Source organism: Aedes albopictus, unplaced genomic scaffold (genome assembly GCF_035046485.1).
Source record: "Aedes albopictus strain Foshan unplaced genomic scaffold, AalbF5 HiC_scaffold_294, whole genome shotgun sequence".
NCBI classification, from domain to species: domain Eukaryota; kingdom Metazoa; phylum Arthropoda; class Insecta; order Diptera; family Culicidae; genus Aedes; species Aedes albopictus.
In genome coordinates this window covers 5725-33564 of record NW_026917084.1, presented here as the reverse complement: position 1 = coordinate 33564, position 27840 = coordinate 5725, and the positions used below count along the sequence as shown (strand labels likewise).

At 39.9% G+C, this 27840-nt stretch overlaps 1 protein-coding gene across 1 annotated transcript; it reads right to left on the bottom strand.

The window, feature by feature from the left end:
* LOC109406950 (uncharacterized) lies at window positions 1–27840 on the bottom strand (the record flags this gene model as incomplete). The annotated part of the gene is given in 7 exon segments (XM_062843526.1): window positions 1–32; window positions 103–248; window positions 4012–4197; window positions 4263–4369; window positions 4430–4618; window positions 4772–4878; window positions 27595–27840. Coding segments are annotated over 7 exon segments (1013 nt in total), but the record flags the coding sequence as incomplete, so codon positions are not given.

Sequence of the window (27840 nt, the reverse complement as noted above, 5' to 3'; positions counted from 1 at the left end):
TCTTCGATGATGGAGGGCTCCTTCTCGATTATCTATATGAAAAATGAAGGCAACATTAATACAAGTTATTCTAAGTTAGTATTCGTGATGCAATAACTTTACCTCTGTTCTTGCGCAACTACAACTCATAGCTGTACAGAGGAAGATGTTCATCAACAGCATGATGAGGAACAAGACTGCGAGCGCGATCGTTAGCCATAGCAGCCAATGTGGTCTGATACCACTGTCTTCGCATAGCGGCCCAAGAGCTGGGAAATGTAAGTGTGTTAGGTGTATTAGTGCTAAATATCAATACATTTGTAATAATCATATAGGGTGACAAAGGGTATTATCGGTAGGTTTGTTCTCTTCGCCAAGGGGGGTTTTTGTGGGCCAAATGGCCTGTAATTTGGGCACATAACTCAGCTTGGTTTGGAAGGATTTGAGGCCAACTTCGAGATCAACAATAATAAACAAAAATACGTGAGTTCCCCTAGTTGCTGTGAAAGTCATAGCGTGAGGTAGCCCACAGCTCATACTCCATTTAAATACTTTGTTTCAATTCAACTGAATATACGTCCGACTAGGTAATGGGCCCAGTTGCGTGAAAGCGCGGTTACTCAGTTAAGACTGTTTTGCGATGCGATCCGTGAATTTTGTGTTCAATGGAGGACAAAAAGATCGACTCGAAAGTCACGATTGAGAAGTTGAATGACCAAAGTTATGCCATTCGGAAGTTCAAAATACGACTTCTGTTGATGCAGAAGAAAGTGTAGGTGCTGACAGCTTACTCTTCTAATGGCATGGAAGTTAGTGAAATTTTCTTTTCAAACAGTTTCTGGACCGACCGGGAATATTACAGTCACCCTCAGCATAGTCTTGCTGAATATTCACTATGTATTTCTAATGATGGCAAGAGATGGCAAGCATTGGTAGAGTTGGCGCTGAAAGGCGTGTTGCAAAAGACGACGAAGGAGAGGTCTTTTTCTTCTCTTCTTTCAGTCCTGGGCACCCTCGGTGATGCAGAGGGCTGAATTGAAAGATCTCCATCCTGGGTGATTGCCCGCCATTGTCATTGTGGTCAGGTCAAATTTTTGTCAAATTGCTTGATTTCGTTGTTGAGGCTGCGCCGCCATGAGCCCCTGAGTCTGCCTCTGCTGCGATGTCCTGCTGGGTTCCAATCTAATGCTTGCTAGCAGATTTCGGTCCCAACCCTGCGTAAAGTGTTGCCGACCCAACTCCACTTTCGCTCCCGAATTTCTGTCGATATCGACTTTTGATGACATCGACGATGGAGCTCCGCGTTGGAGATCCAATTGTGAGGCCACCATGCACGAATTACATACGCGCCAACTTGTGACGTAGTTGTGGGGCAAGGCATCTCAAGATCAATGAAATTCGGATAATATCGACGCAGTTCATCTAGTTTAGGCATATTCGCGTGAAAACTAGTCAATTGACCTAAAAAAAATGGAATATTGTCCAATTTTTGAGAGCATTGATTTGTGATGCAATGGCATTTTTGCGGATCGCGTACGAACACCTTCGTGAACGATTATTAACTGAGAGCTTCCACTGCCAATGACCGTTTTTCATGTCTATATCGTGTGGCAGGCACGAAGATACTCTGTGCCTAAGGAAGCCAAGGAAATTTCCATTACAAAATGTTCTTGGATCAACCGGAAATCGAATCCGTTCCGCTCAGCATGGCAATGCTGAATACTAGGCTGCGGCTTATTTTTCAAAAGTTGTTGAAACGTGGAATTCGTAAGCTCTTTTGGATTCAAATGACACAAAAAGAGAAACCTCTGAGTTTGAGCCAAAAATATTGAGATTTAGAGGTCGCGCACGCTTCAAAGTTGAATTTTAGAGTAATAATATTCCTAAATATGAAGCTAAGTATCTGGTTTGGAGTAAAAAAATGCAAATAATCGTCAAAAACTCCAATTTTGCATGAAAAAATCAAGTTTTAATGCATGTTTTGACAGTTTTTGGTGAAAAGTATCATAAAAATGACTACTTTGATGAAAAGTTTGTTTGGGACAAAGATAGGCAACAAAAATATCTACAAAAGCAAGCTAAAAAAATTAAAATTGGTCAAACGGTTAAAAAGTTATAGGACTCTAAAGTTAAAATTTTTTGCAAAAAAAAGAAAAAAACAAGTTAAATCTTCAAAAACTCATATTTTGCGTGACTTTGGAAAAAAAAATGATGTTCTAGGAGTTTATTCGAAATTTAATTTGTGAGAAATTCATAAAAAAAAGATTGAAAATCAGTTAAAATTTGCGAAAGTTATAGCACTTGAAGTGAAAACACCTTTTTATTACTCGAAAATTCAACTTTGAAACGATTGCGCGACCTCTAAATCTCAATATTTTTGTCTTAAACTCAGAGGTTTCTCTTTTTGTGTCATTTGAATCCAAAAGAGCTTACGAATTCCAGGTTTCAACAACTTTTGAAAAATAAGCCGCAGCCTACTGAATACCCAGTGTACGCAGAATATGGCACCGCAAGCGAAAAATAGGCAACAAAGAAGGCACGGCAACAACGCTTTGTTTTTTCGTTAGCAGATTATGACAAAATCACTCCCGAGTTTGTTCACAACAAAAACGATAGGAATATTTGTCTCGTTCTATTCACATCGTGATTTTCGCATTGTTTTACAACTGATTTTCGACTCTGAGGATGGCCGAAGTCTTAATATTTGGACGAATTAAGACTCATGAATTCGATAATGTGGGTCGACAATTTCAGCAGAAATATCAGCACACGCACGGCAAGCGATATTTGTTTTATTGCTCTCATCGCTTGCACCGCTTAGGATAAAGCGTTTGTTTTCCGGCGTGATCCGTTTTTCGTACCCTGAGAATACCCAATCTTGATGGCATAAATGTCCCAAATAGAGGATAACGTGCCTCTAGAGCCGGTCTTATGATGCTGAATACCTACGCCTTTACATCTGTCGCTACATGGGTCCTTAGTTGCTTATTACTGTACATTTCAATTAATATGGTTCGTATCCCTACAAATTTCGATTCACAGCATGAAATCGTTGCGGGATACGCTGAGGTTCTTGATAAACTTTTTTCCCTTGCACTTCACTTCTTCTAGTTTTCGGTTCTGAAAAAGGCGGTAATGTTTTCGCTTCTATTTGTTTCTGAACCACTCTACACTTCTAGGCAAATCGCAATCAATCACTATTTCTTCAATTACCATCGAGACGAGTGAGCACTTGACTTCTTCTTAAGATAGTGGATAGTGCATTGAGCTTTTAACCTATTCCATTACAGTCCACTAGGGCACTAGTGTGCAGTTGCAATTGAAGATGGCAGCTGCACTTAAAAAGCGCCTAAATGTATTCTATTCTACTATATCGAACTGGTTACATGGTAGAATGAAAAGCGCTTGATGTGTGGCTATTGACGGTGTTGAGCCTTTTGCAGCCCAATTGAGGGTCCGTTATGAGCTACAGTTTACCGATTTCCACAGATCCGGATTCTTTAGAGCTGTTGCGGGTCAATGATAGCAGCTGAAAAATTGCCGGGGCTGGGAATCGAACCCATGACCACTCACTTATGAAGCGTAAGTGTGACCGCTGCACCACGGGCCCTGGCTAGTACTTGACTTGATTCTGACCTTTCAATGGTTCATTCAAATATTACGTAACGCAAAATTTGACAATTTTAGACCCCTTCCCTCCCCCCACGTAACAAGTTTTGTATGGGGAATTTCGGATTTTTTGATGAACAACAACAACGTAACACTGAACTTGACCTACTTCCTCCCCCTTAGCGTTATGTTCCTCGAGCCCCAACCCTGTGTGTTTATATAGGAAAAGGTTCGCGTCTGCGCTCGTTTGACAGAAGCGATCGTTTGCTTCGCTGGTCGACCGTTAAATGAGAGGGGGTCAGTTTTGAAACGCCACTGTCATGTCGTTTCGTCGGTGACCATCCTTGACTTCAGTCATGCCTCGCCAAGACTAAAGACCGGTGCGTATCATTCAATTCGCGACCTAACATCTGTTTTACTTACGTTTGGCATCTATTGGATCGAGTACAAACACTGTTGTGGCTGCCAATAGCATTCCCTCGTCAGTTTGTCCCAACTGTCGCCCAGACTTTGTATAGGCGCTTGAATCCTGTGCGCACGTGCTGTCGTCAATATCCGGACAAAGACCGTTGCACTGGTCTACGTCACACTGGAAATGAACTTCGGACCCTGGAACGAATAACGTTGTGATTAAGGTATCCATGCAGTTTTGACGGTTAAGAACACAGTTCAACCTTCTGGAAACCGGAACATTGAGTTCAACATGGCAGTAGCCGTGGTTCCATTGGCAGCAGTTCGGAAGCGTGTCATGATGTAAGTTCCACTGTTCATTACAGGGCACCTGTTAGATAGAAACTCCATCAGTTTCAAAAACCGTCGCATAGCAGTTTAGAATGCTTACCCTCGGTCGTCAATCAATATAATAGTTTTGTTCTTTTTGTTGAAGGCGAAGCAATTTCTAACGCGGATTCCATGGGTTCCATTCGGATGTGTAACCTCTGCTTTGACCGTGTATCTCCGACCGTATACAGTTTCCTGGACACGACGTTCATTTTCGAAGAACTTAAGCGCCACTGGAGAGTTGTCATCCCTGAAAACAATGATTGTTAAATGATAATTAAAGGCTTTGCTATGCTATCGAAACTTAGGTTTATCCTTATCAGAAGGCGAACATAGCGCACGTAAAATGCTAGATACACTCAACATTGTAAAGTTGGGTCGTATGCGGGCCCTATTAATTTACCTTGCAAATCCTGTTTTTCCACATGTGATAACGTAAAATTTATCGTCCGCTAGTTCCAGCGTTTTGTGAACTCGTACGGCCAATTGGACTGATCGCTCCTCAGAACGCTGTGAAAAAAGGGAAAACGGTGTATGAGATGAACGCCGTAAATTCCATTTGGTTTCATACAAAAATAATATGTTCTGGATTCTTCTAATCCAGATGACACGGATGGATGAGACGATATATTTAGAAATGCATTGTTAATGTTGAAACTATTCGTTAACATGTTATTCAACTTATCACCAAGAAAAACATCATCAAGTCAAAAATATGTCGATAGCCTAGTGTAGGGTGCGAGCCTGGTGATCTTCTAGGTTGTTAGTTCGAATCCGATTGCCAACAAAATCTTTTTTTTTTTTAATTGTAAATCGGGTCCACGGTAAAAGTGAAAACATAAATCTGTTGAATTGAAACAAAACTCAATCTGCACAAATTTAGTGGCATTGTGTACTGGCCAAAGTCTACGCTCCATACAAATTACGAAAATTTTATATGGGCAAAAGTCTACGAGGAGGGAGGGGGAGGTCTACACACCAAATTTTGTTTACTGGTATTCAGCAAACTTTGCTGATTTTTTTTGTGCTGATTTCATTCAGCAATGCGAATTTACTGAACATCAGCAATTATTTTTCAACTTGCTGAATCATCCAGCAATTTTGACAGTTGATCAGCAACGTTGTGCTGAAATTCAGCAAAAAAAATTGCTGAAATTCAGCAATTTATTTTGCTGATTTTTGTTTTGTGCTGGAAGCGTTTTAAAAAAATTGGTGTGTAAGATGGCCAAAAATAAGTCTACGTAGTTTATAGACAGCGCCTCATCACAAATCTAAGGAGGTTGTTGTCTACGACCAGAAGTCGGAGCAGCAGGTGGTGATTCAGACAGGCGGTTGCACTATCATGTAACCGCTCGGTTCCAAAAGGCATATTTGCTGGCTCCACCGCAAATCCCAACTATTTGTCCCACCCTAGAATTCCAAATGACAGCATAGAGTGAGTGATCATTCACGCAGTTCGTTTGACATGCGAGGCACTCACGCTCTTTTTCCACTCATTTCTTTGAAGAGTTTAACTACTTTGCAGCGGTTTGATCACACATGTGTCATGACAAACGCTTGCCCAATGTAGCATAATTTGACTCATAGATGGTGCTAATGTAATTGCACGGGTTTACATTAAAAGTGAGGCTTTTCCTATGTATGCAAATATCATGTTTACTCAGAGTACACGCAGTCACGAAACTAGACAAAACGGGTTAATTGTAACACGCAGGTTACAAGATTTAGAAGTGCGCGTCGTGTCTAGTTCAACCATTAAGGGTTCATTCAAATATTACGTAACGCAACATTTGCCAATTTAAGACCCCCTCCCGCCCCCACGTAACAACTTTTGTATGGGAAATTTAGAAATTTTGTATGAAACGTAACGCAGTGCTGGACCCCCTCCCTCCCCCCTTAGAGTTACGTAATATTTGAACGAACCCTTAAAAAGTAAAAATTGTTATATTCCTATGTGCTAAAACTTATTAATTAAGGTGTTGTTTTTTTATAGAAGGTAAAACTAATGTTCCTTAAAACTAGTAGTACGGGCAAAAGTACGGAAAAGTCCGATAATTATCGATGAAAAAGTAACAATACGGTTGGTGTTAATTTTGAAATTGTATAAGCCTTTATTATATGAAAAGCTCTTTATAGTCCTTCACTAAACCATTCCTATGGTCGCCAAACCCTACGTCTCTCCGGAACCATCAAGAAGGTATTGCTTCAGAGAGGGGCTAGGCCGCGAATCGGCCTGTGGTTAGCCATCCGTTATTCTGGCCATCACCACTGCCCAACATCTGTGAAGCAACCGCAAGGTCGCCATCTTCCGAGCAATCTACGACGTTCCATCTCATTTCCATTGTTCGGCAATCCGAGAATCAGTTCTGCATAGTGCCGATACAGCAGGTAGCAGGCGTGGTGTCGACGTCACTCCAGTTTCCAAAGACTTAGGGAATGGCCTTACAACTGAGACCAAACTTGCGATATTTTCCGAATCATGACGGAAGTAGTGCGTATCTATCTCCAATGCGCACTAAACAGTTGCGACACTTGAGGACCAAAAAAGGCAATGATGTCTGTCTTGATTTCAACCGAATACCTAACTGAAACCCTGCTGGACATAGTAGCAGAGGCAGGCCCAGAGGGTCATGGCGGCGCAGCTTAAATAGGGAAATGAAAGAAGTCCAAGAGAATTCGACCTGGCAACAGATGGTGGACAACATCCCATGATGGTTATATCCATCTTGTTTATATGGACCCTTCGCTAAGATTAGTGCTCTACAGCCGTACAAGCCGAACATTGTGGCGGATTCTGTGATTTTTCACCTTAACCCTAAAAGGGATACCTGGGGTCTATTGGACCCCAGGCGCCTTTCAGAGCTCGTCTTTGATGGAACACACTCAGCGAGGTGACGAAACTGAGGCCATGAAGGTATCCCTTTTAGGGTTAAGGGCAATGCACAATCGTCCGTGCGCTGTATTTAAGCGGTAAAAATATTTACGCTTAAATATTAGTTTCAGCTATATGATGTCTATGGAAAATTTTCTTCATATTTTTTGAACTTTTTTTTTCAATAATGTGAAAATAGGTAGGATGTTCCAAATGGTTCTCAAGATCAAAATGTCAACTTTTCATTGTTACCATATAGAGCAACAAAAAGCTGAAAAACACTCAAATCTGAACAACTTTGCCGAATAAACCATATTGCTATCTCGCAAGGTTGCAGATATTATTTTTTAAAGAATAAAATTAGGATGACAAGTACGAAAATATAAGAGATACGAATTTGTCGTCTTTTCAGAAAGTATTCTGGAAAAATCAACCAATCAAAACATATTGGAAGAAAACCGTTTCTTCCTAGGAAATTCGACCATAAACTAAACTCTCTTAGAAGAATCGGTTTTCTCCAATAATGTGTGATTGTTTGATTTTTTTCGGAATACTTTGTCCTGAACATTGATGATATTTTGATTTTGAGAACCATTTGGACAACCCTAATTACACATTATTGAAAAAAAAAAAACAATGCTCAAAAAATATGGAGAAACTATCCCGAAGACAGCATATAGTTTAACTAATAACACTAGTTTACAGCATTGCTGAACTCGGTAAGCTGATGATCATTTTTAGTGTAGAATCATGCCCTGAGTTCGAAAACGTGAAGGAAAAAAATTATAGTAGAAAATTTTTCGACTTCCCATACAAGACTGTCGATTTGAAATCGATTTTTGTTTAATTTTTAAGCAAAGTTGTTCCCTTCATACATCTATATTTTCGTAATCGTAACCAATGCTCCGATTGAGCTGATTTTTTATCCGTAACTGGCTAACATCTAATGTTTCAAATGTACGGTGAGAAAGAATTTTTCAATTGTGTTTTTATAATTGAAAAAAAAAGGATCCTCGTTATTTTTTGAAAATTTCGTTAAAATTTAAGGAGATCGTCCCATACACCCACCAATACCTCGACTTCTATTGAACTGACACCAAAAATGTGTTCAGATGATCGGAACATAGGGTATCGCGCCACTTGGGCGGTGGCTTCTATATTCGTCTGTTTTCCACTATAACTCAGTCAATTTTGAACCAATTGACTTGAAATGTTGTACACGGGTAGATACTATACCTATCTCACCACATTCCAAAAGTTGTGTCAATTGGTTCAAATTTGACTGAGTTATAGTGGAAAACAGACGAATATAGAAGCCACCGCCCAAGTGGCGCGATTCCCTATTACAATCAGCTTTCTATTAAATTTCGGTCGTTGATACATAGAAGTTTACGACTTTCGTTTTATTTTGTAAACTTGTGTAATTTAGGCGTAAATATTTTTTCCGCTTAAATACGACCTACAGACCATTGTGTAATCTGCCGTGAATCGCATATCAGTCCCATCTTTGCTGGATTTCCTATGCAAATGGGACTGATATGCGATTCAGGGCAGTAATGTGGTTAGTATTCATTAAAAAAATCTTGACATAAAGCGACATCACTCCAAGCCTTTTGAATGCAAGCGTTCCAACATGTACAACGCATGATTGATTGAGACACATATGAATGCATTTGGTTATTATACATCCCTACTATTAGTCTACCTCGATTCCCTTTGAAGTGGTGTTTGAAGACGTTTCAAAGGTGGAAGTACAAAGAAGGATCACAGCGATCGCCCGGTAGAACTAATGGTGCGTTAATGAAAGAATATGCTGGTAGAATCTATAAATAGGTGCGATCAGGGCCGAATCTAAGTAGGTGACGGGGGGTTGGGGGGACAGGAATCTGGGCCCCCACATTTTAGGGACCCCCACAAAAACCGTTTATGCTTGCTAAATATTGATTTTATTGTTTAAAACCAAGAAAAACTGTTTTGCTCATCACAGTTGTACCTCCGAGGGCCCCGGGCCCCCACAATCCTTAATCCGGGCCTGGGTGCGATGCCTTAGGAATTGCAATCTTATCAGTAGACCGACCGACCATATTTTTCTTACTGTCGAATACCATTATTTATCACCTTCTCGGTAAGGTTTGATTCGCAATTAGTCTCCGTGTCGGTTGAATTGGTCGCATCCGCAGCAGTGCGGACTAATTTATTAAAGGTGCTTGCCGACATTACTGCACCGACATATTTGGTAATACGAAGCTACAGAACCGCTGCTAGAATGGTAATCTCTGGCCTCAGGTTCGGCTCTTTTAGAGTATTGAAGTCTTTCATATCATATACTGTTATTGATTAAGATAGAAAGAACCATTTATATGTCTGGAAATAATAACGATTCTAGGCGATTGTTATTCAATGAATAACGTATTGACACTACTACTAGTATAAATGCTTGATCACATAGTGGACTAGTGTACTCGACGTTATCACGTTTTGCTATTTATAAGAACATATCACATAATACTAATTAAAGCCATTTTTCAGTCCTCAGGCTATTGGCATTATAAAAATCAGCAATCGTTATCAGTATGCGATGACCGGCGTCTCAAACGTTCGTGGGCCGAATCGTGGCTATAAGTATGTGCCACCACCACATCTGCTGCTCGATGGTGGACTGAGTGCCCGCATTTCTGCCTTCTTTATCGTTGCGCAATTATTCAAATCTGGGCACAACGAACGCCGTGTGATCATATACGATTCATGCAAACTCTATGATTACTTATCATGCTTAAAGTTTTCTTGCCATTCTCTACCACATTTGTGCGGACTGTTTCTCTTCTGCTATGGTGGTTCGCTTGCAATTCTACTCATTTCCTAGAAATGGTCGTGTGTGCAGCACCACTGTTGAGCCGGTATCCACTATAGGCAGTAGACTCTTATCGATCAATAACCGCACGTCTCGGTCTTAGATCAGCCATATACAATGCACCATACCGGGAGAAATAATGTGCTACGCTGGATATCACATACAACAGCGCATTCAATTACAGTAGACGTTCGGTAACTGAAACATTTTCACGTTTCACGTATCGAATGAATATCGATAACTGCAGCAACTGACAGGCGTCAAAAAGCTGTAAGTTGCTGCAAAATGCTGCAACTATGCACTCGTGAAACAGCGCACTGCATCTGAAGTGCATGCGAAACACATCACATCAATGTTGACATTTATTTTGACGATTTACGGTGCGATAACTTAAAAATTCTTGAATTTGTCAAACCTTCAATTAAAAGCATTGCAATTGGGTTGTCCAACGATTAGGTTCGAAATTTCCCATACAAGTCACCCTCCAAAAGTTGCATGCAAGTTTACATACTGACATAAAATGCTTAAATCTATCTAATTTGATTTGGTAAAACGAAATATTTTGCATAAGTCATTAATTTGGATGTTAATGGATCGCATATTTTGCCCTAAGAATTAAGGTATAGCTCAAAATTGTGACGTGCTGGAGCAAATTCAAGCGCAGATTCGGATTCAGCGGCCCAAAATCTGTCAAAGACACATAAGTTTGCTCTTGAGACAAAAAAATGTTGCGCTGTGTAATATGCGAATGAACATCCCTTTCTAGAGCCCTTCAAATATTTCTTCTGCGATACAAAGGGCGGCCAAAATGTTTGGGTTGGGAAACTATTTTGTTTCTCTCATAAAAAAGTTCAACATTCATAGAGTGCATCAAAAATTCTGAAATATTGACTGTTTGTCAACCAATTATATGTATGCGCATCATTAGCACTGTAATCCGGGGTCAAATTGATCACTTTAAAACAACTTTTGCAAATAACATTAGTGGCAATTCAAATATTGCCAAAAGAATTTCTGGAAAATCAGTACCCAGTGGATCTCCATGAAACCATGTGACAGAATTTTGTTAAACAAATTTAAACTTTTAGTTAAATTACTTCAAAAAAAAAAATTGAAGATGCCATTTTGGGGTGAAATTGATCAGTATACTATTAAGCTTCGGTTAAAAAGAAAAATTTCCTTACCCACTTAATTTTGCTCTTCTAAATCCGAATGACGCGTCAAACCTCTTTCAACAAGTGAATTTGACATTTAAAATGCAAAATATTTTTTGAAATTTCCCCCTTAACGCCTAAAGGTAGGCTAATTCCTTTGGAAAAGATTTTTTTTTTGCAAAAAAAGAACTTTTTTTAACTTTTTCATGTACAGAATAGCTTCATATGTAACTCTCCAACCATTGGAGCCTTGATAAGACAAAAAAAAATACGAGAAGTCCTAGTGGCAATCGATTGTTCAGAAGCAATGATTTCAGCTAAATGAGAAATACATTGCAAATTCCTGAAAAAATAAGGCAAAGCTAACTTTCTAAAAAAATAAAAGTCTATAAACTCATCTCTAGACATCTATGAACTAGATGAGGTAAGAAGTTTGAGATCATTGCAACGCTTACAAGTTCCTGAAATGCAATTACATACAATGTAGTACCCAAATGATCAATTTCATCCCGATCAATTTGACCCCGGTTTACGGTATTAGTGCAAATTTGAGCTCTCGTAAAACACTCTTTTTCGACAACTAATTTTTGAATTGTCATATCTCAGAAACCAGTGAACCGAATTCAATGAAATTTTGACCGTTTCTCAACAATATATTAATGCTTCACAAGTCTTTAAAACATTGGTTTTGAAAAAAGTTATGATGGATTGACGTTGAAAAAAGTTATGATGGATTGACACTTTTTGTATCTTTCTCGAAAAATTGCAAATTTTTTCATCAATGTTATTACATTTAAATTTAACATCCAAAGATTTCCTACATCTGTTCTCAAGATATCTATTAGAAGATATATTAGAGCCTATTTGGATTAAAGGAAGAACATGTTTAGTAATTTTTGTGTGGTGTTGTAAGTTTGACTTATTTTCCTATAAATGGGTGAAAATGTCAAACCGGTATAGCTTTATTCGTCATGAGAAATTATAACATTTTTTAACGTCGTAAGTATCATTACATTGTTGATAAACGTTCAAAATTTCATTAAATTCGGTTCACTGGTTTCCGAGATACGACAGTTCAAAAATTAGTTGTCTAAATAAAAGTGTTTTCCGAGAACGGTTCAAGCTTCGCAAAAGATTAACCAATCGAGCTCAAATTTGTACCAATAATGCACATATAATAGGTTGACGAACAGTCAAAATTTGATGCACTCTATGGAAAGTAACAGCCTGTTGAACCTTTTTGTGAGAAAAAAAACTTTGCCTATCCCTAACATTTTGGCCATCCCATGTATGTTAAAATCTCGGATACTTTTTCAAAACGACAAGGAACTTCTAAGTGTAGAATTAGCTTTAGTTAAAATACACAGAAATAAAAACCAAAAAAAAAAAAAATAAGGAACTTCAGGAAGAACCACAAAAGCAGAGTGTCTGATTTCTCATGTATACATGGATGAGACAGTGTGCCATGCGCTAATTTGAAATGTGTCTCAAACCTTTTTAGGAGCAATGAGATCATAGTACGCGCAAAAAATATCTAATGTGCGAGTCTCATGAGACGTCACATGAGACTAGTCTCAATGAGCCTAATAGAACCTAATAACATCTGAAGTTCGTTAGACTGAACCTGTAACTGTAATTTGTGTGCTTCTTTGTCAGGATGAAGATGGGCTAAATTCAAGTGCCGGGAATTGAACAAAGCTGTATTGACTGAATTGGAGGTGATTACTAAATCTTCATGGGAAAGTAATCCATAAAGATTGATTATAAAGTCGCAAACCATTGATAAAGATCAATAAATGTGGCCAGAGCAACGAAACATTGTTGTAATATCTTCTGACTATTTTTTTTTCTTTCAAATTCATGAAATTGGACGTGTCACAAAAAAAAATAATTTGAAATAGGTAATAGTTTTTATCAAAAAAAATCATGATGTTTGGTTGAAGCATTATTTTTATACACAAGAACGATATTTAGAACGAAAGTTATTTCTTAATGTTATTCAATATAACCCCGGCGATGATTTGTCGTGGGTCAGTCAGTTTTCTCGATAGGGAGAAGAAGGCGCGAGTGTGGAATGCGCATTGACTTTCAAATGTTGAACTCACGAATTATGCACATTGAGAGTGTGTAGCTAGTCCCAAGTAACGAGCCTGGATTAAACAAAGAGGAGAAACGTCAAAATTGGAACAGTCGATCTAGTGTCATCCCCATAGTTCCAATCGAGCAGGAGACCTGTCAAAGCGACAAGGATTCTCCACTTTGGTATACTCGAGACACTTTAGTCCCAAGCACCATTCATTGGTTCTCTGTGTAACTTCGATTGTTCTGATCAATCACGGAGTAGCAACTACAATGTGTACGGTTATCTTTGTTTTGTTTTATTCAATATGACCCCGGCGATGAAACCGAGCATAAGAAACGTGTTCGAGGTCAGCGAGGTTACGGCAGTGAAGGAAAACAACCCGGCTCCAACGGGGATAACCCTTTGGACTATGTTGAGGTCTACGGTGCACTTACTTACCGGTCAGATTAGGGTCTGAGTGTCCTCTGCTGTACATATTAGGAGTCGTCTCTATTCTACTCTGTCCATAGCTGTGTGTCTCCAGTTCCGCACTCTGCAAAAGGTCCGCAAATCGTTCTCCACTTGATCGAGCCACCTAGCTCGCTGCGCACCACGTCTTCTTTCTTGTACCAGTCGGATGACTCTCGAGAACCATTTTAGTCGGGTTGTTATCCGACGTTATGATGACGCGACCCGCCACCGTAGCATCCCGATTTTCGCGGTGTGACAATGGTTGGATCTCTCAGCAGCTCGTGATTCTATCTGCACTCCGCCGTAGATGGTACGCAACACCTTCCGTTCAAAAACTGTAAGGACGCGTTGGCCCTTGCACGTAGCGTCCATGTTTCATGCCCACAGAGGACTACCGGTCTAATCAGCGTTTTGTAGATAGCTAACTTAGTGTGACGTCTACGATCGAAGGTAGAGTTCTGCGGAGTCCAAAGTAAGCTGGATTTCCTGCCACAATGCGTCTCTGAATTTATCTGATGGTGTCGTTGTCGGCGGTAACCAGTGAGCCCAAGTACACAAATTCTTCAACCACCTGGATTTCATCACCGTCGATAGAAATTCGGGGTGGTGGGCGCGGTGATTCCTGCCCTTGTAAATCAAGGAATAAGTGCACCGAAGACGTCGAGGCAAATGTGCACTTTTATCAAACTTTTTAGGCGTAGGGTTGCACGGCTAAAAACTCGCCTATTGTTGCACACTCCATGTTATTCTTATGGGGTGTGCAACAATTGGCGAATTTTTAGCCGTGCAACAATTGGAAAATTACCCTACCAAAAATAGTGTGATAGTGATAGTCCAATTTGGGGTGTAATCTGTATTATGTGATTCACGATCGAACTGATTTTGTATCGTGAAATCGCGGGCACCTATAGTTGTGCGAACGTACATAATTTACTTACGTAACGCCAATATTGTTAATTTTTGACGATCCCCCTCTCATCTTCCTATCACAGACAAACAGACGTCTTACTCTACCCAGTTCCCATCGTTTTCCTTTTGGGTCTGTTCATAAACCACGTAGGCCAAAATTAGGCCATCTCAGACCCCCCCCCTCCCCCTTCGTAGACTTTTGTCCATACAAAAATTTTAAAATTTTGTATGGAGCGTAGACTTTGGGCAGACTCCTCCCCCCAAAAAGTCTACGTGGTTTATGAACGGCTCCTTTTTAACGAACTATTTATAATATTCTGTAGTTCGCAAATCTCTCGCTCATGGCGCTAGCTTCGTTTTTGCTCCTGTTTGACGTTTGCTCACTACCGCCATCTACTCAGTGGGTTTGCGAAACACAGCATAATTAGCTGAGAGAGAGGAGACAGCTCACTGACAGCCACGATGTTTACATGTCTTCTTCTTCCTTCTTTTTACAACTTTGTGCGCCGCACAATGGTTTCAAAATATATTTTTGGTCAAAAATGATTTGCATATTGAGTACGTTGCGACAGAGCATGGAAAAAGAATGGATTCGTTGCGCTGGTCGTGGAAAACTGAACATTAATATTTTATCGTTTTTAAATACAACAAACGGAGCAAAATTTTAATAAGATCTTTTGGATATTTGGCCACACCACACCATCAATGTGCGATTTTCAGCTCGGTTCGCGGTGACAGTTTGTGACAGGTCCTCCTTGACATTAAGTAGCACGCAATCGAAGCCAGCTGTCTCCTCTCTCTCAGATAATTAGCATTGGGTGATTATACTTTTGTGACGATGATTTTAATCGCACTTTGTTCCAAGTGATACATCTATTTGTCTGTGTCCATATGCTTAACTATGACATTTTTCTATGGTCGTCAAACATTACCAGAGGGCATACTGTGGGCGATTAATTGTTAATAATTAATATCTAATTACACTAGTTTACAAAATAAAACGAAAGTCGTGAACTTCTGTAACCGACCAAAATTTTTGAAGTACAATTTAGTGCTGATTTCGAAACCGCCCTTCAAAAAAATTTTTAGTAGAGCAGTTTTTGAGAGCAGATTCGGTCGTCGTCGTCGTCGTCTATTTGACTGCTCATCTTCGTACGGGGCGATTTAGTGAGTTTTTGGTGGCAAAGTGTACAGGCCGCGTTTTCATTCGGTCGTCGTCGTCGTCTATTTGACTGCTCATCTTCGTACGGGGCGATTTAGTGAGTTTTTGGAGGCAAAGTGTACAGGCCGCGTTTTCATTCGGTCGTCGTCGTCGTCTATTTGACTGCTCATCTTCGTACGGGGCGATTTAGTGAGTTTTTGGTGGCAAAGTGTACAGGCCGCGTTTTCATTCGGATCGTCCGCGTGCACGTCGTCGTCGTCGTCGTCGTCGTCTATTTGACTGCTCATCTTCGTACGGGGCGATTTAGTGAGTTTTTGGAGGCAAAGTGTACAGGCCGCGTTTTCATTCGGTCGTCGTCGTCGTCTATTTGACTGCTCATCTTCGTACGGGGCGATTTAGTGAGTTTTTGGTGGCAAAGTGTACAGGCCGCGTTTTCATTCGGATCGTCCGCGTGCACGTCGTCGTCGTCGTCGTCGTCGTCTATTTGACTGCTCATCTTCGTACGGGGCGATTTAGTGAGTTTTTGGTGGCAAAGTGTACAGGCCGCGTTTTCATTCGGTCGTCGTCGTCGTCTATTTGACTGCTCATCTTCGTACGGGGTGATTTAGTGAGTTTTTGGTGGCAAAGTGTACAGGCCGCGTTTTCATTCGGATCGTCCGCGTGCACGTCGTCGTCGTCGTCGTCGTCGTCTATTTGACTGCTCATTAGTATGGGACAAACATCAAATTCTCGCTCCAGTCGACTTTTTCGATTCCATTTAGGTCCCATATGATCTGTACAAAATTTCAGCGTAATCGGTGAAACTATAATTTAGCGCAAGCGGTTCAAAGTTTGCATAGGATTTACTATGGGAAAAGTTACACTTTCAGATAAAAAATCCCAGAGGTCGCCCCTTGTCTCCTTAATTCAAATCGATCAACGTTTCTTGTAGAAAAATCATTTATGAAACTTTCCTTCGAAGACCGCAAACCGATTGGAAGCTTGTGAAAAAAGTTATTAATTTATTACCGATTAGTGATCAAACGAACGGCTTTTTGTTTTGTTTTATTAGCAGCACTGTAGCTGCTGCCTTGGCTGCTGCTGTTTCTGGGGGTGGTGATGCCTCCCGCCACCCCATGTAACAACGGCAGCAGCAGTGCTGCTAATAAAACAAAACAAAAAGCCGCTCGTTAGATTACTAATTGGTAATAAATCAATAACTTTTTCCACAAACTTCCAATTGTTTTGCGGTCTTCGAAGGAAAGTTTCATAAATGATTTTTCTACAAGAAACGTTGATCGATTTGAATTAAGGAGACAAAGGGTGACCTCTGGGATTTTTTGTTTGAAAGTGTAACTTTTCCCATAGTAAATCCTATGCAAACTTTGAACCGCTTGCGCTAAATTATAGTTTCACCGATTGCGCTGAAATTTTGTACAGATCATATGGAACCTAAATGGCATCTAAAAAGTTGACTGGAGCGAGGATTTATTTTTTCCATACAAGCGTGTCCCATACTACTGCTCATCTTCGTACGGGGCGATTTATGATACGATAAATGCAACAAACAACATTTTTTGCGATTTTAGTCAACAGACATTGAAATGTTCGTCACGTCAAGTGTCGGCCCAAGTTCCAAAGCCACGTTGGTTCAAATCACTTTATTTTCTCTTTCGTTAATTTTCGCACTTCGAAAACTATCTGAATGGTTCGTCATCTTCGATGTCGGCATGTGTTTTGTTTTAGTCCAAATGAAAATAAGTGGTTTGATATTAATAGGGTTGCATGAATCACTCCACTTACCAAAGTGAACTCATATCATGCGCCCTTTCCCCTCCCCACTAACAAAAAGTCCTTCCCATGACAGACGTGGAGACGCAGAGGTGATCTCGGTCTTTAGTAAGCAACGCACGTCATAATAACATTCCTTTCCTTCCTCGATGACCGTAAGGACGTGGCCGGCGCCGTTATTGACCTAATAAAGTTTGAAATTCTCGAAGATGCACATTGAGGACGGTAAGCTACTCCCAAGCTCCGTCTGTTGGTTCCTTGTGCAACTTCGATTGTTCTGGTCAATCACGGAGTAGCAACTACGAATAGTACGGTCATCTATGCTCATGCTTATGCTCATGCTCTATGCTCAATATCGAGTTTTACATTTTTTTAAAATATGGAATTTACTAAAATTCAAATATCTTACGTTTTGTTTAACCAATTTCAAATCTTTTTCCATAAATTAAAAGCTGAATACAATGCCATTCGATCATCTGAATGCAGGTTTTGCGTCAGATTGATGATATTCAAGATATTGGCGAGTTTTTGGGACAAATTCCTTAAATTTTAGCAAAATTTCCAAAAATATTTGAAGAAATGTATTTTTTTCAATAAGAAAAAAACAACCTAAAAATTCTTTCTCAACGTTTATTTGACATATCATATGTAGGCAAGTTACAGTAAAAAATTCAGCTCAATCGGAGCATTTTTTTACCGAGAATGAGATGCGTGAATTGAGTGACTTTACTTAAAAATAGAACAAAAGTCGATTTCAAATCATCAACCTTGTATGGAAAGTCGAAAAATTTTCCGCTCTACTGTAATTTTTTTCCATCATGTTTTCGAACTCAGGGCATGATTCTACATCAAAAATGATCATCAGCTTACCGAGTTCAAAAATGCTGTAAGCTAGTGTTATTAATTAATAATTGATAATAATCAATTGACCCAGGACTGGATTCAGTGGAAGATAAGAATTATCTATTCGATTTAGTCCATGTGACCCATCAAGTATCAAGTAAGATAAAATAAACCGACCGCCTCTATGCAAATCGAGAAAAAAACTGCTTGTTCTCCAGAGTCACAAATAAGTGTCAAACATGGGCCGAGTCTAGCGATCGGTTGATCGAGTTGGTGGGAGAATGTAGGCCACATTGCATGCTCGCTCACTGGCCCAGTGGAATGCATTTTAGTGCATGTACGTAACGTACCCACAATACTCTACCATGATAACGGGTTATGGTCATTCATTCAGCATTGCTTACTTTGGGATAGTCAGTTACACACAGGAAAAAGGGCTTAACCCGAAATATATTGCCGCTTTGCTTTCGACTTGTGCAGTTGTTATTTTTTTTATTGTACGTTGCATTTGCACCCATGGAGGTCAGTCGAACCGAGATGTGTTCGCCTATGTCTGTGCGCAAAGAAGTACACACTGGGTGGAGCCCACGTTGATGTTTTGTCGCCTCCTATTTTGTAGGTCGCGTGCCCATATTTTGCTATTATTTGAAATCCATTATCATAAATTGTATTGTCGGATGTACGTGCATATGCTAGCTGTTGCATTATGCAACGATGGTAAACTGCGAGAAAGGTGGCAGCGATTCAGAGAGAATGAGATCGGAAGGGCTGCAGTGAATATACTTATATTGTATTTCAATTACCACGGCACAGTCAGTACTATCTATGGCGAATAATATAATGAACTATTCTATCGCAAAGGTGTTTTAAGGCGTCCGTAAAAATATGCTTTAGAATGTTTTGTTGTTCAAAAAGTGGCCGTCGTGAACAGATTTGACTGTATGTTCAACAAATATGTTAACTATCAGTTACACGTTGTACTTACATCCACGCACGGGTTAGTACTCTGATGGGCGTGGTAGTGCGCGAATGGGTAGTGGACGCTTTGTGTGATGACCCGCTTTAATTAGTTTTATTTCGGTGTTATCGATTAATTGCCCTTCAGGTAATTAATTAGGCAATGTGTATTACCACTGTGCTAACGGAAATAGAATTTAGTGAAACGATTCTGGTCCGTTGAAACAAGAAATATAATGGAAAAAAAATTTCTTGATCTTTAAGCACTGCTTCAATATGTGGTGCAATGGTATTCCTAGTCGTGCGATGTAGGTAGTGTGGCACCATGAGTAACCCCTATTTGTATGCGGGGTTGTCTAATCTCACTTATGTGTAGTGATTCTGTTTGCAAATGTGGTGAGTACTGACTGAGTCAACCAGACATACTTGAGCGAGTATGTATAACTCAGAATATTCGGGCATCCGTCATAGTCGCTGGTAAGTACACATTTACACAGCATGATTGCGCAACAGTGTTCTGTACCAGTTGATGAGACCAATGAGATAAAGCACTGTGGTCTTCGCCTGGCTCTATCTCTGCTGCGTGTAACTACCTACGGAGGAACACGTAGCTGTGTGGTCTATTGTATTGCAATACGATCGGATTGCACGATCGGTAGTCGGTAGAATGTATTGCAAATTATGTCTCGGTTTTAGAGTCATAAGGGTGAAATGCTTTTTGTGGACATTTGCTATGCATAGGGTGTTTTCGAGATGTATGACATTTGTGCATCGGAAAATATCTTTGCATTTCAAATTATTCACTATTTGGTATTTCGTCTTCAACATTGAACCGTTGCCATAAGAAAAGGATGGCAGTGGATTATTTTCATTTGTTTGCAATATGAGCATTTGATTTATTGCTTGTATTGTTAATAACTTTATCTCAGTATAAAACGAGAATAAAAGAGTAAAATACATACTTAGAGAACTTTTGCGTACATGGGGTATTTTTTATGGGTGTATGGTAACACCTTGGAAATATCCCTGTATTGCAACTTGTTCTTTATATTGTATTTACTTATATTTCGCTTTTGGTACTCAAAAGTTAGTGTGTTGGTGGGACAACAATTACCATCGAACCATACCGAGCAATTTGACTGAAATGGATCATTCTTTGATCCTGGACGTCATCAATTGCGGTTCGATTTTTTCTGGCTAAGCTGTGATTTTGTTTGGGAAAGATGGCTGAGCTTTCAGGTAAACCCTCTAGTAGTTTCGTACAGCATCCGGGTAACTCTTCGATAGCATTAACTGGACGTGCTGAAGAAGGAACCCTGCGTGCTGGACACAAATTACAGAGTGTGAAGCCACTGGCCACAAATAGTGGCGATCCTAATTTTGCCGTTAAGGGCAAAAACTACGCGAAAAACCAGAGAAAGAAGCAAAACCGCAAAGCTGCTTTTACCGGTAAACCTTCTTTCTCTGGGGAAGCGAGCAATTCAACATCCTCTTTGCGTCTGCAAATTAGGCTAGAAAAAGGCTATTTTACAAATGCATTGAAGGATGAACTGATGAAAGGCTTGAACAGCCTTTTATATCAAACGCCAACCGACTCATTTATCCCAACATTCCTTGGTTCAGGTCTAAGATATGGCAAAATCTGGTTTTCTCCGGAGAATCAGGACAGCCATGACTGGCTGAAGCAAAGTTTGTTGCAGATAAATGAAAAGGCGGTGGTTGATTTTAAGTTCATAATTGAACAATATAATCTTCATCAAAACAGCATTTGTTTGCGTATTCCATGGAATGCAATTGAAGATTTAAATCAAAATGATGTTTTGAATCGAATAGTTTTCCAGAATCCAAATATTCTGGCAAACTTTTGGAGGATCAACAAAGTAATACCGACTGAAAAGGGACATCATTTGTTCTTTTTCAGTATATGTGACGACTCGTTGACCCTTCTTAAACAACAAAACCTTTTGGTAAATTACGGTTTTCAGAAGGTTTCTGTTAATGTTTCCTCACATAAATCTGATTCTCGTACTCAGAAAGGCGGGTCTTGTTCTACTGTAGTAGGAAAAGGCACGTCTTTATAGAGTATGAGAGTTGATTATTAATCATTTTCAGTATCCCTTCGGGGGTGCAGGAATGAATTGTACTGTTGTTAGGATTTAACTCGAATTTCATCTTTGAATATTCTGGTTGAATCTTTCATACGCGTGTATATTTATTCTAACAAGCAATTCTTCGGAAGTGTTTGTAAGAATCTAATCATCTTTTTCCTACTCACCCTTCCCTTTTCCAATCCCTTCTCCCCTCGGGTAAATGATGATCGGCAATGACGTGCGAGGCACAAATCTCCCATTTTGCTGGAGAACGTGCCGCCTGAGCCAATGTTCTGATACCTGTTTTAAGGCGTCCGTAAAAATATGCTTTAGAATGTTTTGTTGTTCAAAAAGTGGCCGTCGTGAACAGATTTGACTGTATGTTCAACAAATATGTTAACTATCAGTTACACGTTGTACTTACATCCACGCACGGGTTAGTACTCTTGACAGTCGTCATTGAAGGTTAGACTTGTGGGTGGTTTGTACAATGTACATAGGCGAGATAACATCAAAGGTTTGTTTAACCTCACATATTCATTAGATTGCGTCAACAAGGTTGATTTTTTTGGAACAAAAGGTGCTATTGGTTGAAAAAAAAAATACCTAAAACCATGTGACTGATGACGTTGAACTATGTATATAGCTTAGGATATGCAGAAAAACTTTGTCGAAGACCGTAATGTTATCCGACGCTTGTGAAAAATGTTATACGCTTGGTTTTTGGCTAGAATTGAAACCTGAAATTTTAATAATATTCAAATTGTTCTTTACATGCTAAATAAAGCACCATCAGAAGATTTGTACATTATAACTTTCATCACTACAAGTGTCGGATCGTTTTGCGGTCTTCTAAACAAAGTTTTTCGGGACCTCCAAGGCTATATTTGAACATCACTGGTTACATAGTTTTAGAAAAGTTCAAGTTTTTTTTATGAATATGTCAAAAAGTAAGCTTGCCCGTACAACATCCTATACAAAAATTTCAACCGCAATGCGGAATACGGAGGCGCAACCGATCGTACCCAAGTTTTGCACAGTTGTTTTGGACGCTAAAATGGCCCGCAAAACCACCAATTAGACCGGTAGTCCTCTATGGGCATGAAACATGGACTCTACGTGCAGAGGATCAACACGCCCTTGGAATTTCCGAACGAAAGGTGTTGCGTACCATCTACGGCGGAGTGCACATGGAAGACGGGACTTGAAGAAGGCGAATGAACTACGAGCTGCATCAGCTGCTGAGAGAACCAACCAGCGTCCACACCGCGAAAATCGGGATGCTACGGTGGACGGATCACGTCATCAGCATGTCGGATAGCAACCCGATTAAAATGGTTCTCGAGAGCCATCCGACCTGTACAAGAGGACGTGGTACGCAGCGAGCTAGATGGGTCGATCAAGTAGAGAACGATCTGCGGACCCTTCGCAGCGTGCGTGACTGAAGACGCTCAGGGGCGAGTAACTCCTACGTACAGCTAACCATAGTATACTCTAGTAAACTTGTCTCTGGTGGTGCATTGACGGGAATCAATTAAAATTCAGTTTCAACGTTAAATGCGTGTGTCAAGCACTTTTAAAGTATAAACAAACTTATACAAAAAAAAAAAACTGTTTGTGGTTAATATTCATTTACTATTAAAAAGTATTTATTCGTCGTTGGTTTTGTTTTATTCTTGTATTTTCGTTTGAGTTTTGCAGACATAAAACAAAAAAAAATCCAATGAATTGATGCCGTAATCTTTTGTTTTCAAATAAGATGAAAGCGTAGGATTATGTATGGCAGTGTGACCCGTTACAGATGAGAAGGCGCTGTTTATGTCCGGAAAATAAGATACACCTTTTTTGTTTCTTTCGATAGATTATCTTGTTAAAGCGATGAAAGAAAATTAAGGTCAATCATCGCCCCACACAGTCTACAAAAACTGCTTTCGCGTCTACCGCTCTGCTATTCTCTATATAAGCTTCCCCCGTAACGAAGGCTCGACACACCTGACCTTATGAAAAGGCAAAGAAAAGAAGCATCAGATGAACATTCCAACTAGGGTCTATCGATTATTTAATTGGTCTAAGGCAGTCAAGGTCCAGCTATTCTTTTTGTTTCTATTGGTGGCAGACATGGTTCCCTCCCATCGGGCGACCTGGCTAGCGTATAGCCCATGCTTTGGGCACACCTTGACCCAAAGACCCAAAGTAGAGTGCGCAATGTTGTAGCAAAATAGAAGCTGTATAACGGATATGGGCCATTAACTGAATGATTGGCAAAAGGCAGCGAACATGCATGTATATGATGAAATATTGAAACGAATATGCTCTGGCGGCAGCGGGCGAATATTTTACAGGAGTGCAGCGTGAGAATATGTCAAAGTAGCATAGCGATTTATATAGGAACAGGGGATGGCCAAAATGTTTGAGATAGGCATCTTTTTTTTCTCTCACAAAAAAGTTCAACATGCTGTAACTTTTCATAGAGTGCATCAATAAATCTCAAATTTTGACTGTTTGTCAACCCATTATACACTACCCGTCATAAGTACGGACTCACAAAAAGTATAGCAACAATATTGCATCACCCTGACTCACCTTGATATCTCTAAAACCAGAACACCTACAAAAATGCCGCCTTCAGAAAAGTTGTTGTTTTTGGTCTTCTGAATAACTTTCCTGAAGACAGCATCTTTGTAAGTCCTCAGGTTTTGGAGATATCGAGGTGAGTCAGGGTGATGCAATATTGTTGCAATACTTTTTGTGAGTCCGTACTTATGACGGGTAGTGTATGTGCATTATTGGTACAAATTTGGGCTCGATTGATTAATCTTTCGCAAAGTTAGAACCGTTCGGGTAAAACACTATTTTTTAGACAACTCATTTTTGAGCTGTCATATCTTGGAAACCAGTAAACCGAATTGAACGAAATTTTGAACGTACACTAACAATATACAAATGCTTCACAAACTATTAATACATAGATGCTTTTTGAACGTTGAAAAAAGTTATCATAGATTGACACTTTTTGGATTTCTCTCGAAAAAATGTAATTTTTTACGTCAATGTCAATAAATTTTAGTGTTGATGTCTAAAGAAACATGGACCCTACGTGCAGAGGACCAACGCGCCCTTGGAGTTTTCGAACGGAAGGTGTTGCGTACCATCTACGGCGGAGTGCAGATGGAAGACGGGACTTGGAGAAGGCGAATGAACCACGAGCTGCATCAGCTGCTGGGAGAACCAACCATCGTCCATACCGCGAAAATCGGGAGGCTACGGTGGGCGGGTCACGTCACCAGGATGTCGGATAGCAACCCGACTAAAATGGTTCTCGAGAGTCATCCGATCGGTACAAGAAGACGTGGAGCGCAGCGAGCTAGGTGGGTCGACCAAGTGGAGGACGATCTGCGGACCCTACGCAGAGTGCGGAACTGGAGACAAACAGCCATGGACCGAGTGGAATGGAGGCGGCTACTATGTACAGCAGAGGCCACCCCGGCCTTAGCCTGACCGGTAAGGTAAGGTAAGTCTAAAGATTTTCCACTTCTGTTCTCAAGTTATCTTAAATCAGATATATTAGAGCCTATTTAGATTAAAGGAAGAACACATTTAGTAATTTTTGTGTGGTATTGTAAATTTGACTTATTTTCCTCTATATGGGTAAAAATTTCAACCCGATATAACTTAATTCGCCGTGAGAAAATATTATGAGTTAGTTTAATAAATGGTGTTTTACCAGAACGGTTCTAACTTCGCGAAAAATTATTCAATCGAGCCCAAATTTGTACCAATGATGCACATATAACAGGATGATAAACAGTCAAAATTTGAGATTTTTTGATGCACTCTATGAAAAGTTAAATTCAAAGTAATGGCTAGTTTCCACTTCGTACGTATTGTGCAAATAGATAGGACAAGTAATGTTCAAGTAATGATTCCGCTTCCTAATTATTGAGCGGTTCGCAGATGGCAAGTAAGGGGTGATACACAAATTATGTCACGCAAAAATCGACCTTCTTCAACCCCCCTCCCCTTTATGTCACACTTATTGTATGGGACCTCAAAATTATTTGTATGAGTTGTCATGTTCTCCAAAACCCCACCTCCCTCCTACAAGCGTGACGTAATTTGTGTACGACCCCTAAGGAAAAAAGTGTAACGCCATTAACGCTTTCCGTGCAAATCAAATGAAGCTGTCACTTTTCCGCGCGGAAAAATAGTCCGTGCTATTGCGAGTCTTTTCTGAAATCCGCATACCGGCCAAAAACTTGTGCGCCGACCGCCCATGCGCCGGGTTGTGCGCCATACAAAATGTTAATAAACAAGTGTCAAAATGGTCCGCGCCAAGAGCTCTTCTCTTAGGGTTCGGATCCATTTTTTGTCTAAAACATTAAACTTCCTTATGTCTGGAAATAATGTACAACAAAGACATTATTGACGGTAACAACGCTTTTACTTCATTAAACCACTGATTAATAGTGATTTGGCTAGTGAAAAACAAATTGGCTAGTGAAAAGCAAATTGTGCGCTGGTATGCGGATTTGAGTTAATCGTCGCAAAGTGTCCAACACACATTATACCCTGGCGCGCAACCTAGAGGTCGAAGAGAAACTTGTCGAAATGCTATTAATTCTCGAGAAGCTCAATATTATTCCGTAAGGAAAAGTGACATTTCTCCCCATATAGATCAGTTGTCAAAATGACTTGCGGAAAAAGGAGTAATTTTACTTGAGCGCTCTACGTGGGAACAGGAAACTTAGCTTAAGCTACAAGGGCTCAAATTACGCCACGCTTTTAGATCGAGAGAAAAGATGATTTTTCAGAACTAACAGTGACCAGTAGCAGGATAAACCTGAAAATTTTCTAAAAAAACTTGGATTCCACGATGTTTCGTTGTTGAGTTATGATTTTTCAAAGTTAAGGCTTATATGGCACATTTGGACATTCTACAACAAAATTGGCCATAACTCAAAAACGAAAAAAAATCATTTCAAACATTTCAGCGATTGAAGCTTATAAAATAACCTTCTCAAAAATATTGTTTTGAAAATTTTCCACGAGTTCGGGCACAGTTTTTCCGGCTTTTCTCTACAAATTTTCTCAACTGTGGAAAATTTTGTGGAAAACTTTTTCCAATTCATAGTTTTTTGGACTTCTGAGAAATTTTGCTTTCATTTTCTTAAAAAAAACTTTGTTTAGACGATGTTATAATTTTTCAAAGTAAGTAGTGTCAAGGGAAAACAAAAAAAATCTACCTGAGTTTTCCGGGAAAATTAGCAACCCTGAATTTTTTTTCATTTATCCATGAGCCCTACCTGTGGAAAAAGTTTCATGAAAGTCTGAGACCCTTCGGCCCAATTTGTACGAATATAAGAAAAATCACCAGTTGTGACCCATAACCCTCCGCAGTAAACACGTGAGTATTTATACTGAGGGTTACGGGTTCGATTCCCATAATGGAAAAACCGTAGACTTCATTTTCTCGCCTGCCACACGATCTACAAAATGGCCATTAGTAGTGAAATGCTTATAAAACAATAAGCTAAGAAGCGGTCTTTGTCCCATTTGTGACGTTATGCCAAGTAGAAAAAGAAGAAAGGCGAAATTTAGATATATCCATTGAATAAAGCCCTAATTGTTACCTTAATAAATATCAAAAATATAAGGCAAGACCAGCTGTACGCCGTCGGGGTGAGCACTATGTCTGGCTAAGAGTAGGAAATGTGCCAGATACGTTGATTTTCCTGTTCGTGCAATCTGGTCTCGATTAGCGTGCGCCAGATTCATTCACCCAATTCGTTCAAGGGACCAGTTTTGCATGTCGGTGTGTTCATATGCACACAATCGTGATACAGATTGAAACTGACAAGCCCGGTTTGATATATGGACTTGTTAATGTGTTAATGTAATATTTTTGTTTTATTAACTCGTTGGAATTATATTCTTTATTATTTATTTTAATGCGGTTTTGCAGCATTATTTAACCTAAAATATTCAATGGATCCTATCGTTATTTCATTATATTTGAACGACTGATCGTGTCAATGAACAAAAAAGTCTGCTGCAGCACGTTTTAGAAAGCATCAAGCGCTCTTACCTCTCCTCCACTGACGTTACTGACTAGAATTCCACAGTATTCGCTGTTGCCCTGCTTGGCCAGCAGATTAAGACTTAGTCCAACCACGGCTGACCCATTTCCGAACGTCATGCAAGCAGGCGTTCGGTAGTCTCTTGCATGGACCACACCATTGTAGGGGGCGGTGAACTGAATTCGTATGTTCATGGAGCCTGATTTGCACGTGGCCGTTACGTGCGGAGCGAACTCTGCATCCTGGGATGCAAC